The sequence below is a fragment of the Neopelma chrysocephalum genome, unplaced genomic scaffold (assembly GCF_003984885.1).
Source record: "Neopelma chrysocephalum unplaced genomic scaffold, ASM398488v2 Primary Assembly neopelma1_97390, whole genome shotgun sequence".
NCBI classification, from domain to species: domain Eukaryota; kingdom Metazoa; phylum Chordata; class Aves; order Passeriformes; family Pipridae; genus Neopelma; species Neopelma chrysocephalum.
The window spans coordinates 459,816-473,836 of NW_020926031.1; the positions used below are offsets into that span (position 1 = coordinate 459,816).

At 44.4% G+C, this 14,021-nt stretch overlaps 1 protein-coding gene across 1 annotated transcript in view; it reads right to left on the minus strand.

Annotated features, from left to right (window-relative positions):
• CNNM2 (cyclin and CBS domain divalent metal cation transport mediator 2) overlaps window positions 1-13,890 on the minus strand; it is a 119,647-nt gene extending 105,757 nt beyond the window's left edge. The window contains exon 1 of the mRNA XM_027672162.1: window positions 12,714-13,890. Coding sequence (XP_027527963.1) covers window positions 12,714-13,608 — 895 coding nt within the window. The 5' untranslated portion in view covers window positions 13,609-13,890. The remainder of the gene's footprint in view (window positions 1-12,713) is intronic.
• Window positions 13,891-14,021: the final 131 nt, after the last annotated feature.

The window sequence follows — 14,021 nt, forward strand, 5'->3', positions numbered from 1 at the left end:
CTTAAACTGGACATTACCTTAAAACCATTTGAAAACAAATGCCAAGCAGCACAGGATAAAAGGGTAAATGGCATCTCTGACACCATAAGGAAAAAACAACAGATTAAAACCCTCTGTGTCAGCAAGAGGTTAGAAAGCACCCAACAATGAACTTTACAGCAGCAATTTTAGTAGCCATAAAGCTTCACAGAACAGAGCATTAACCATGTGTCATTCACATCAACTGTGTCTCCACACACTTGCCTAGTGGAATGGCCTCATCTTATCTGTTGCCACTGTCTCCTAGACTCTCTCTGGTTTTCCCCACCTTCTGCCAACAAACAGTGCCAGGAGAACTACACATTGATCTGAAAAAGGAGAGTGAAAATGCTAAATAAAGCCAAGGAACTCAGGGCAAGAGAAACAAAATCTGAGTCACTGGAAGGATTGTCAGTTTAAAGAAAGTTGCAATCAACACACAAGGAAGCTGTTAGATGAACATTAAACCAAACTGCTATTATAGAACCTAAATTACAGTAGAAAAGCTGAAACATACCAGCTCCCAGAAAACCTTTCAGTTGATACACGGAAAAAGGACAAAAACAAGTCCGCATTATAGAGCAAAGTAATAGAAGCACAAGGAGAAGGCATCACAGTCAACTGCAACATAGGACAGCTCTAGGAAATCCAAAAGATAAAACCCAACACTTTATCCTTGCCCAACTCTCAATTCACTTGAAGCAGTTATGCCTTTGATTTCCTTGGGTTACTTTTCCATAAAAATATAGGAATAGGAAAATTAAGTCTCCTATATGCTTTAAACTCAGTTTTACAAGGTTAAAAAAAAAAAAAATCTGTTCCTATCTGCAAGGATTTTTTCATCTAGTCATATCTTCAGGGTTTTTTATGTCCCAATCATCCTCAAAGCCACAGAAAACACGGAGAGATGAGAATTCCTTTTGTTAGAATTATTCACAAGCATTACCACAGCAAGAGTTCTTGCTCCCAGAAACAGCATACTGTCTCTAACTATGGGAGTACACATTTAATCACAGTACACACTCATTCTTTGTCACAACTAACTGCAGCTCTGGAGAGGATAGTTAAGATAACCTCATTTGTTGAAAGAGGTTTAAAGTACTTAATTCCCTCCTAAATATTCTCTCTAAAAACTGGCAGGACACTGCTGTTCTAGTGTTTTTCAAAGGAAATAGATGCAGACCCAGATACCACCCAAATCCCCAAACCTACCAGCATCCTCATGGTAGCTCTTCATTCAGCATCCTTCTTTAAACCTTTCAAACACTGCTCAAGGCACTCAGCTCTTTCTTCTGATCAGGAGGTAGATGTAAGCAGAAAGCAGGGTACCTGGAAGCAGCCTCCAATACTTCCAAGCGTGTTTTCATCTAGGGATTAATTGGATAGTGGGAACAATGGCAAACTACAGAGCATCATCAATATAAACTGGGGAAGTAAGAGACATTTCCTTAATTTCTCTACGCTGTGCTTGAATTAAGATAGTCCACATAGTCATTAGTTCCAGGACAGCTCCATGTCTATTTGTAAAAAAGAGCGCACTGATCTCTCTGCAAAGCCAAACAGTTTAAATGAAACACCATCAGGGATACAGCTAGACAACTTCCCCTTTTCTGACTATTTTCCTTGGACCTTTTTGGTTGGAGCCTGTGCATTGCATAGGGTTGAGAGGGCTATTACTCTTGGAAGCTATACTCTCAAATTCTTTCCTTTACTGGAAGATGTGAGGTTGATGATTTGCAAAGAAGAAATGTATTAAAGCCTCTTACCACTGGACCATGTTCAAACAGCAGGCAAGAAGCAAGTTTAAACATGGTTTTCAGGCCAGTAATCAGAAATGAAAATGACCTCGACACTCAAATGTATGCGTGTCTTCACTCCACCCCACACGCTTCTGCAGTGTCTCTCTCATAATAAAATAAAACTTGTTCAAAGATTACAGCAAAAAATGGAAAATTCAAAACAGCTGCTCTGGAAAGAAAAAAACCAAATCACTAACAGAATAGAGCCATTGACATCACAGCTCTCCTGGAAGACCTCTCACCCTATGCACAGCAAGCGTGCCCGTGCAGAGAGAAGAGACTGGGATTCCCATCTGTGGTGCATCACACAGTACAGGGAAACCTTCATCCCCACCCTTAACCCCAGGGCATTGAAGAAAGCAGGAAAAAAGAAAGCTACTCTATTTGCTTGCATGTTGGCTCTACAAATGCACTCAGAGGTTCAACCCTATGATTGGCACTGAGCAACAGATTGCTGCAGTTCTTGGAGACTGCATCTAGTAGGTAATTAAGTTTTTTCACTGCCCCAGCTGCCTTCCTCAAGCTCTAACCTCAGGGCATTCCCACACTGGGAGCTTCACCCCCCACCAAGACTGCCTACAGGGTGAACTGTGCAACTTCTCCATTTCCAGGATCTCCTTGGGAGCCTTCAGATAACACAAGCTGAATTAAATCAGTAAGATGCCAAATTAAACTAGTAAGCTACTGGTAAAGAGTTTCACATTAGTGGTTGTAAACCTCCTCTGGGCCTTTCTCAAATGAACAGAAAGACCTACAAAACTGTCAGTCCTGATTATGATAGAGAGGCTGGCTTCATCATATGGAAAGGGAAGAGAGCGTTAAGCATGCTGTGATCTCTGCAAGGATCACAGGAAAACACAAATACACTTCTACAGAAGGAAAAAAACCCTGGCTTTCCTCTACATATGAAACTAGTAAGTCTCCCATTTTCCTTGCAAGTGAGCACTCAAACTTTTAATAGCTGGCATTGAGTCTGAAGTACACTGTACAGTATTTTTATTAAGAGAGAAAAGATAGTGATTTTGACTTCTCTGAGAAATCCCATGCACATAGCACAAGCAATTCTTCAACCCTAAGAAAAGAAAAAATACTCCCGTGAGCAGTGTGAAGTTCTTGAAATTTGAGGTTTTGAAATTAGTGTTTTCAAGCCCAACCATTCGAAAGGGCTCCGGGCAAGGATATAAAAACTATTCCCTATGAGGGTAAGGAACCAGTACACAACAAGACCAGATTGCTCCCATACCTCTAAAACCATGTAGTTCATAGTAAGCTACTCACAGGCCCATTGCCCCAGCTTCCAGTGAGGCATCCCTTGTTCCTCTCCTCTGCGGGAGGAAGAGGAAGACCTAGGCAGCAAGTCTTCAAGATATCTTGAGAGATGCTCCTTCCCTCACCCCCCACACACTGTGTCAAAACACTAGAATAAGAGCTGAAAGTCAAAAAGCTTTATCTGTACACACACCTCAGTTACACAGCAAGTGGAAAAAAACCACACAAATTCACACAGCAAAACATATCACCTAATTTATCCATCTTGTACCAGAAACTTAGTGATGTTCCTTGTAGTTCAAGTTAGAGTTACTGATTAACTCTAATTCGCAATTTCAGCCTACCTTAAACAGTATAAAATTTAACTGAAGCCTCTTTACTAGATGCCCTGTAATATCAACTGAAGGTCCATGTCTGCACTTGTTGTGTACGGGAATTGTAACTGTGAGAGCTGTGCTTGCTTCCAATGGAAAGATGTCCCAGGCAAGATAGGAAGAACTAAGCTTGCAACTTGCCTAAAACCCACAGACACACCTACTTTCAATGCCAGATTGTAAATTTTTATCAAGAACAAGTTCACACCGGCAGATTTTCTTCCTTTTGGTAGGAATCTAGAAATAGCTGACAAGCAATTCACAAGCAGTAAAACCAGGCAACTGATCATCCTTGTCCTCACATAACTGCTGCATGGAAAGGGGTCCTGCAGGCTCACTTTCAGCCAAGGGCTGCCCTTTGAACACCCCAGTGCAAAGGGTAGGCAGGACAATCTTCTGAAATCCGGAGGTGGAGTCCTGGAAGGCAACCAGAAATGGCAAGATCCTTCTTAAAATTGTTTGCTGGTAGCACAGTATCCAACTAAGGCAGAATCAGCATTTCTGTTGCCCTAATTTCCCATGAACAAATGATAAAAATAAAGCCTTGTCCACCTCCACAAAGATCGACTGTCACAAATGGCTCTATCATATCAGTATAAAAGATTATATCACTGTAAAAAACCTCACTATTAAAAAACCCCAACTTTCATTCACACTTGCTGTGGGAAAGAACCTCAAAGAAGCAGGAGCCTGGTCCTGATGGCACAACTCACCCTGCAGAGAGCAATGTTACAAAACCACCTTCATTTGAAGAGTAGATCCTTTTAGGGCTGACAGCAAAAGAATAGTGCGATCCCAACAGAAAGCACTACAGAAAACATAACTATACAGTCCTTTTGCACTAAAAGTATGTGCTCATCTCATCTTCCAGCCCCTGTACCTTTGGCTGGAGCAAAGCTCTTGCTTGGTTAATTAATAACTGCAGCAGAGTTGTGTTAACTTGTAAAGTGTTACGGCCTCCACAATCATGAGGTTTCAGCTCCCAGATTGACAGTCATCACACTGTCCTCCAAAGTAGTCCTTGATGAGAAGGGCTGTTGCACCATAAACACTGAAATTATCATGCCAAACAATTTTCAAGCAAAATGCTTCAATATAAAGAGACAGAATTAAGTCTCAACCACACAAGCTTTCTTAGTTTGAGGTTTCTGTTGAATGGGGCTTGGATAATTTAAGACAAGTTGTTTACAAGACAAGTTACTTTTCTAGTATTCTTTTACGGGTCCTCTCAAGCAGATATTATCACCAGTAGGTGAAGAGCAAGTCTGACTCACATCTTTAAATCACAAAAATAACCACAAAGACCCATGTAAGAATCCCAATTTCCAACATGCCAGCCAACCCAGACAATGAAACATCTCTGGCATTACAGGTTGTGTACTACAACAACACAGTCTTCAAAGGCAGACAGCCCATATGGTGCCCCATAGGTGCATGGAAGTGTGGAAAATCCTGAAAGTTATTCTTCACTTTAGTGAAGACTGTCTGTCTACCAAAACTCTGGAAGACATCCTGGTAATTTTAACAGAAAACACAAGAACATGGGCTCAAAGGTCCCCAAGGGCCCCTACTTAAAACTCTCCAAAGTGTAAAGCTACTGCAGACAAAGCCACAAATAGGGAAGAGAGCACTTTTGAGTAAAGGAGGACAAAAAAGAAAAGAGTTAATGGAGACAATTTTTAAGGAATCAAAGCCTCTTTGTTACTGGGAAGCAGGAATGGAAAGATAAGCTGAGCTGACCACTATGTTGAGCACATCTGGTACATGCAACTCCAGTGGCAAGTCAAAAGAGTATTCAGTTCCTCTCCAACCATGATGGATCTCACTGCCATCTCTTCTTCTGATATTGCAACTTTGTGTTTCAAGTTGGAGTGTCAGATAGGGATCTGATTTTTCAAAGTCCACTTTGTGAAAGACACTGTATGGCTGCATGTCCTGGAGTCATAACATTAGTGGGTTTTTTGTTGGGGTTCGGTTTTGGCTTTTTTAAGAAGCTATAGGAAATCTTTCTATAGACTTCAGTTCCTCTGCCTCAACTCATAAGTGTTGCAGAATGAGAACTTCATTACTCCACAGCTATTTAAAACACCAAAGGAACACCTCACTTGTTCCAGGCCATCCATTTCTCTTCCCTACATCTACCTCTCTTTAAGATCACTTACACTGAGGTGACTAGGTCATCTCTTCCCCTCATAGCTCTTTAACCAGCTTTACTTTTCATGCCCTTCTCACAGATGCTTCCTATACCATCACACTTAGCCCTAGCTTACTCCCAGCATACCTTCTTCTACCAGCAACTATTGGGCCATGCTGGTTTCTTGGCAAAGGTGGATTCCACCAGAAGGTGGTTAATGACAGATTTATGCCTCTCATTTATATGATTATACATTGGTGAAAAGTGAAAAAAATCTCATCACTTGATTGTCTTGAAGTGACTCAGTGACCTTGGCAGGAACCAGAATGGATCAACCACCTGATCTGGACTGTTAGCCATGTGCTGTGGGCTGTAGCTCATCAGCACCAAGTATTTACACTCCTATTTGTAGCTAGTAGGCTGTATTTCAGGACCTTGTCAAATCAACAAGAACGCCAGGTCACACTCACCAGGGTATGGCTCAGGGTACTGGAGCACTCTCTGTTGTTACAAGCTCCATTAGTGAAATTGGAAGGGACTCAATACTAGAAGTGCAATTGGTCTACCTAGACTGGCAATTGCACCACAGCTCTGTAGAGGCATACAAGCTAATGAAAAAGTGAGCTCTTGTTAAGTATTACTGAAAAAAAGCACAGCTGGATGGTGTATAGACTCATTCAACACAGCACTTGGCCACTGCTTTCATTCTCTGCCTACTTGATGGTGACTAGCAGCTATAAGACTGACATCACTCTTAAACTATTAAGTACCCATTGCTAAGTGTTTAGAAGAGGTGAAGTAGTGAGACTTCGAATTCTCCAGGTCTTAATTCCTGTGCACTAGAATGTCTGCCATCCAAGTGAGCAAGACAAAATCTGACACCAATCAAAACCAGGAGATGAGCAGATCTTGTAAGTCTAGTGGCACTGATGCTCCAAGTTAAGTGGTTTAGTAACCCCCACAATGCTCCCACTCACTGTAATGATTCCTTCAATAAAAAAGGGAGGGGACTTGGGCTCACAACATATATGAAGCGTGAGATGGCTCACTCCCTCATTTCCTAAATTACCAGCTAGAGTGATACCACAGCCTGACAAAACAAAAACTACCTTTGCATGGTTTCATACAGAAGTGTCAATCAGAAATGTGCCTTTAGATCCACCTCTGCCACCAGCACTACACAGCTACTGACAGAAGACACCCACTGTTGGTGTTTGCGTATGTGCAAGAGCTGACAAAGGTTCAGTGTTGATTACACAACACTCACAGAAAGAAATAAGCATCTAGGGCTATTTAATAAAGACAGTATCTTTAGTTCCAGAACTTCCTGAATCACAGCCTGATGAGATCAGTAAGCTTCCGTGGGGGACAAAATAAATTGGCTCTTTCCTAATACTTTCTCTAAGCAGCCACAGCCATTGTCAGACACGAACTACTGCTGAGGATTCGCTGTCATTGTCCTTCCACCCTCAGAGTCAACTGAAGTTCACTGAGAAAGTGTTCTGCTCCTCAGAACCTCATGTTGGCAGAGAAAAAATTAAAAAAAAAAAATTTCAGGATTTTGGAAGAACACTACAACAGTTAAACTACCTGATTATTTTCCTGTGCTACTGACTTTGCTCAGAAGTTCACATTATGCCTCTCAATTCTATTCTACTCCAAAACTGGTTGTGAAATGCTGTGGGCCGCACAGCCTGACCTGAAGTTTACATCTGTGCCTATTACAGATAACCTTTACAGACACAGAGAAAGCAGACAGGAGCATGGGTCACTTGTGGTGGAATTCACTCCCATCAGCTTCAGTGCAGGCAAGCATTTGCTAACTTAGCATACAAAGGAGGAAAAGGCAACTTCTTGTGCTTGTTGACAAGAGTTGCAAACAATCAGCTGAAAAGCAATCAACGAATCATATCCAACATAGGGGTCAGGCTCAAACCTCTACTGCCCAACCCATTTAATTCACTTACTCCTCTCCTTGCCAGCCACCCAAACCACACATTTCTACTCTTAGAAGCAGAATGGGGCCTCCAGCTGGGCTCCCCACCCAGGTGAGGGTGAAGGAGCACTGCTGCTCTCCAAGTAGCATCTCTACTCCTGGTCCCCGAAAGAAATTCACAGTAGAGAGTCCAGGAAGAACTGGAGCTGTTCCCTGATGCATTCCCCTTGTCGGCTCTCCCTCAGCATACCAGCCGGAGGGCTGCCTGCAGTAACCCCCATCCGCTCCTCTCCGGTGGAACGAGCATGCATCCCCCAGGAGCTCTGCAAGGCCAGCAAAGCTCTTGGCAGCGCAGTACCTGCGGGTGCTGCGCTGTCACACAGCCAAGAAACAGTTTGTCACGAGGCAACCCCCACCCCCACATGCAATTTTTGTTCAGGGAACAAATCTGCAGGCATAGCATGCTAAGACTTCTGTTTCTTGGTGGCAAATTCCTTCCCACCTACCATTCCCATACTCTCTTCACACAGAAAAAGTCTCCACACTGGACCTCCTCAACACCCTCCCCTTTATATAAGTTTCCCCAAAAGGATCAGAGGAGGTGCCTTTTATTAGCCAAGCAGCCTTGAAAATGATATTGTTTTCCAAGAAAAAGTTTTATGTGCCTTTCATAATCCAGAAAGGATTTATGTAGTTTCATCCAGTTTCTCCTAATGCTGCAGTTACAGGATTACATGGAAAAAAAGGCCTGGGAGGCAGACAACCTGCTACATAAACTAAAAAGTGAGCATTCAGACTTATTAAATAAAAGTTATTTGGGGAAGATTGGACTCAGATTCATCAGGATGAGAACTCATAAAACTTGAAAGGAACCAGGAAAGAAGCCACCTACAAACCTGGATTAAAGCTGCACCAGAAAGATAAGTGACCTAATAACAAAAAAACACCCTCAGACCAAGTGACCTAATAACAGAAAAAAACCCTCAGACCAACAATAGTAATGCAGAACGTTGGATCCCTGGGATATCAATTACTTGCTGTCCTATCTGCTTCCAAAAAGAGGTTCTATATGCTCAAAAGAGGAGTAAGTAGGTCTAGGTATTCTTCTCTGCACCCCCAAATGTAAGGCTGCTGGAGCTTGGTTTTCTTTGGAGGGAGAAGAGCAACTAGAAAAGAAATGGACATTTTTCTCCTATGTCCACACTAAATATAGCCACCAAACATACACACCAGTAAAAGCAGACAATATAAGACCAACAGAACCCAAAAAGAATGTCATCAAGCTAAATCTGATAACGTTTTTAGGAAAGAAAAATCTTTTAAGGTCCAGTTGGCAATGATTTTAATAAGAAATACAGGAATTTTCTCAAGGCTGCCATGTGATTCAGAAAACAAGAGCTCAGAACTGCTGCCCACAGTTATTGTGATTTCTTTGCAACAGGTTATTAAGCTCTGATCTGCAGTATAAAATAATAGTGGAGACAGATATAAATAAGATCAAAAGGTATGACTCAAAGTCCCCAGATAAAGAGAACTCCAATTGAGAAACTGCTGTCCTCCAAAGCCATCCAGGCCACCAGGAACACAGATGTACAACGGCTTGCAGAAAGTGGGCCAATCTTGAAATATTAGTATTACAGCATAAGGCTTTTCAAGCTGAATTTTTGTAGCTCTGGCAGGCAGGAAGCTAGAAATAGAATGCTTTGGATTCAGGATCACACCTGCAGAGATCTGCCTGTGGAAAACACCAAGAGCAAGTGCCAGAGAGCATTTGAGTAGAGACCTAAGAAAACTGTCAAAAAGGAATTAAAAAAAAAAAAAAAGCAACTCCACACACTTGTCAATAAGAAAAAAAGAGATCAGTGGAGACAGTTCACTAGCTTCTTTCCAAAAATGACTTTGTGGCTCTTTCGCTCCCTGCTGCAGATTAGGAGCCAGGACACAAATCAATCCTGGAACAGGTAACTCCTTGCTTCTCTTTACAGCAATGTCCAGCATCAAATTAACTGGGAGTGAACTTATTTCAAATGAGATACCTCTGCACTGAGTAAAGTCAGGCAGATAATTTCTTAGGCCAGTATAAAAATTCCTTGCACTAAATTTGAATGACTGAATTCAAGTAAGTTAAGCATAAGCACTCGGTCTGCTCAACTTGCAGGCAAGTGGATTTGACAGCACTGGTAGAGATTTAAGGTCTGTTCTTAGAATAGAAACTTGCACCTATTTCCAAAGCTATTTATTTTTTTGCAAGTACACCATGCTTTTTAGAAGAGAAGCGTATCTGTAGACTGCTTCAGAAATCATGTTTATTCACACTTAGAGATTAGAGCAGCAAGGGAGTGGAAAGTGCTGCAGCTCTCTCTTAAAATTAAGTTTCTTGCTTGACAGCATGGAAGTGAAACAGATACCTATTTTTCAATTGTGGTCAAAGAACTTTAATAATAGGGCCCACCACCAAATCCTCCAGCTGTTCAGCCTATGCACCAAAACAAATACAGAACTACCCTTCTCCTCTTCCACAACAGCATAATGATATATATCTTGCCATGCTTGGCTTTTAATCTCCTCTTTGTAAGCCTCCATTCCATATTTAGGTTAAGAATGTTTTGCTTCTGCCCAAAAAGTGAGTTTCAAAAACCCCACCTACCCAGCTAATTACAAAACTTCTAAAAAAAAAAAAAAATCATCCTCTTCCTTTAAACCAATTCAACTAAACAGCACTATCACACGAGTTGCCCAAAAGAGACACACACATGAGTTTTGAAGCAAGCCAGCTGTCGTGGGAGGTCAACGTGATGGGAAGGGAATGACTGAAAACTGTAACCTTATTTAATTTCAACACCCTACCGGAGAGTAACAGGCAATTTGATTCTCACCCTTAATTTGTACATTCTCATGGGAATTTGGCAAGGTTGCTCTGAAGAAGAAAGTTGGAAGAGCTCTTGCAAAAGACACCGTGCTATGCCAGATCAAGCGAACTATCAGTTATTTACATTCATTTCAAAGGACACAAAGGAAGCCATTTATTTCCACTATCTCTGCACTTTTTAAAGAGAAACCGGTTAGGACAGAGCTGGTCCTAACACAGGGCTTGCCCATACAGACCAACCAGCATAGCGATTCTGGAGTAAACATTCAAGTATGCTCAAACTAGCCTGAATTAATTCACAACTACAGAGACTGTTCCAGGGCTCAGCAATCTCAGGAGGGAACACACACACATTAGGAAGTCACCCTAAACTTGTGCTACTGGGATGTTTCCTAAGGCAGGCAAGAAAAGCTCTCTGCCCACATGGGAAATTGATCTGTGGTCTGCACCTCCCAAGCCACCCAGAATTTTTAAGAAGCCTATTTTAAGCACCACTTTCAGGAACTGTAAGGAGGCATATTTGGCTTAGCCGCATTTGCAGGATTAAAACGCACACCTAATTCTCCCAGCTGGTAAATGAAAGGACTGCTAGGCTAACGCACAGCAGTGCATTCCAACCTTTCAAACAGGGGAAATAAATCGATCAGCATAACATTCATTTCTTCAGACACATTGATGCAAATAGAACTAGAAAAAACCACAAGTCTCACTACGGGTTAAGAATCCCATCATGCTATCTGGAGTCTGAACAACGGGGGCTGGGGGGGAAGAACCATCCTTCGTCTGCACATGCAGCAAAATCCATCTTAACCAGCCAGCAGTTAAGTGACATCACTGCATTTCCCACATCCCAGCTGCAGATCCTGCAGTGCAGAAACCACAGCCGAGGGAGGCTCTCCCTCACCTCTCCTTCAACAGCTCCAAAACCAAGTAAGATTTCCTCATCACTACACAGAAGCCGAAAGACAAAGATAACCAGTGCTGCACCGGTCAATAAAAAGCAGGAGTATGTTCACTTTCTATCCACGAAGATGAAATAAAGATGAGGTAACCCCGCAAATTGAATTAAGCAGGAAAAGGGAGATCAAATGCCCTGCTGTCAAAGTTTAGCGTGTGGACAAAAACAGCACCCGAAATTTAAGTGGTAATTTAAACTTATTATCTAGAAAGACCATTCACCAAGGTAGCTTTTGCAGCTGATAAAAGTTGAAATCAAATATTCCTCATTACATCTCCCCTCTCAGGCAAATCATCTCCCAGGGACTGAGCTGCTCCTGGTACTTTGATCAGATCTCCCCAGGTATGAACAGTCCAGTGGCACTCCAAATATCCTTCAGTTTTCCAGCACAGGAGTCCACACATCCAAACTTGAAATTTCACTTAACCACTACTTTGAAAGCTCTTTCCTGCACAGGCCATATACCATTATTATTTGGCTTGCAGAGAGGAACAGATTTAAAAAGGGAAACAAAAAAACTCTTTTCCTTTCTCATAAGCAAGAACTTCTACAAGAATTAAGATGCATTTGTCAAATCAACACCTCCCACAATTCAGATAAGGTAAGGACAGAAAGCCTCAGTCTGATTTTGATGTAACTAATACACAAGCTACACCAAAGAGGCAGAAAGGGTCACGTCTCTGCTGAGCCTCTGGTCCTGAAGCAGAGGGAAGCATGGGAAAAAAAGCACGGTATCTCTGAAGTGCAGCACCAACAGGTGTTTTCGAATGTATTTTAAGACCCTGAAACAACTCATGAGTTAGAAGATCAAACGTCAATCAAAATAACTGGAACACGAGCAGAGAGCCAAGGTTGGCCGGCTGAGCCTATGAATGGCGCTAAAACGCCTTGTTTATCTCAGCACGTGTGCACACGCTAAGCCTAGAAGACACCCGAGCAGCCCACCCGCTCCTCCCCGTCAGGCCAGCTGAAAAAGCACGGAAAAGACACAGCCAAGTAACGGGCGCGGATTCCCGGCAGCGGTTCTCACTATAATGGACAGATGAGTGGAAAAAACAAGAAAGAAAACAACCTTGCTTGGCACCATGCCCACACACACATCCCAGTGCAGTGGGGGAAAAGAGGCCGGGGGCACATACCAGCCGTGTATCAGCTTTCTGGCCCAGAGGACAAGCAGATCTGGCAGATGCCTAAATACCAGCCACTCACAAGGTCCTGAATGCACCTTCCCACACCCCTCCACAAGCGGGAACCCCAGAGGCCCCTCTGCAGAGCTCCCTCGCTCCAAGAAGGTAGATGCTGACAGCCATCAAGCAGCACCTCCCCACCACGCCCCCGCCACAGGCACAAGCTCACCTTTCTTGAACTCCTCCAGCATGGCATCGAGCTTGGTGTCGTTGAACACAAAGTGCAGAGGATGGTTGTAGAAGCGGGTGATGGTCTTTAGTGGCGTGCAGTCATCGGGGTCCACAAAAGCCAGGTCCTTAACAAAGAGCAAGTCCACGATGTTGGAGCGGTCACCCTCAAAAACGGGGATGCGGGTGTAACCACTCTCCATGATCTCAGACATAGTGTTGAAGTCGAGCACAGCCTCGGCAGCAATCATAAAACAGTCTCGGAGGGGAGTCATCACATCCTCCACGGTCTTAGTGCGCAGTTCCAGGGCTCCTTGGATAATGTTGAGCTCCTCCTTGACTAGATCGTTATAAGGGTCGGTGACCCGCAGCATCTCCAACAACTTCTCACGGTTATAGACCGTGCCGATCTCCTGGCCCAGGACACAGTCCAGCAACTTGCTGACGGGGTAGGAGGCCGGGAAGGTCATCATCATGAAAAACTTGGTGAGGAAGATGGTGTTGGCGCCCACGGCCAGGCCGTGCCGAGAGCAAATTGCCTGCGGCACGATCTCGCCGAAGATGACGATACCGATGGTGGAGACCACCACGGCCACCAGCCCAGAGCCGGCAATGTCATCCAGCAGGATGGTAAGTGTGGTATTGACCAGGACATTGCCGAGCAGGAGGGAGCACAGCAGGTAGTTGCCCTGACGCCGGACAGGTTCGATGCGCTTGGCATAGTTCTTTTCTTTGTCCGTGCCACAATTCTGCACGATGCGCAACTCCATGGGGTCCAGGGCCATCAGGCCCAGGTTGAGGCCACTGAACATGCCCGAGAGGCACAGGAGGAGAGAGATGAAGATAACTTGCAGCCAGAAGGGCAGCAAGAACTTCTTCTCCTCACCCACGATCATCTTGGTGTCCTCGCCGTCGTGGTAGATCCAAGTGGTCTCACCCCAGGGCGGGGGTCCCGCCGGCCCCTCGGCCCCTGCCAGCCCCCCGGGAGTGCCGGGCCCCAGGGCGGCGGCGGCGGGGGCCGAGACGGAGGTGCACAGGTAGTAGGACTTGCTCTTCTCCGTCTTGCGCAGGGGCTTGATCTCGATCTCGATGATGCCCGAGGTGCGGCGGTTGAGCACGATGTGCGGCAGGATGATGATGTCCGAGGTGCGGATGCCGCAGCGCTGCGGGGCCCCGCCGCCGCTCGCCGCCACTCCGCCGGCCCCGCCGGCGCCGCGCCCCGCCGACCCCGCCGCCGCCCGCCCGCCCTGCCGCTCTTGCTCCGTGAAGGCGATGCGGGACCACGTCTCGTTGTTGATGTTCTGCCCGT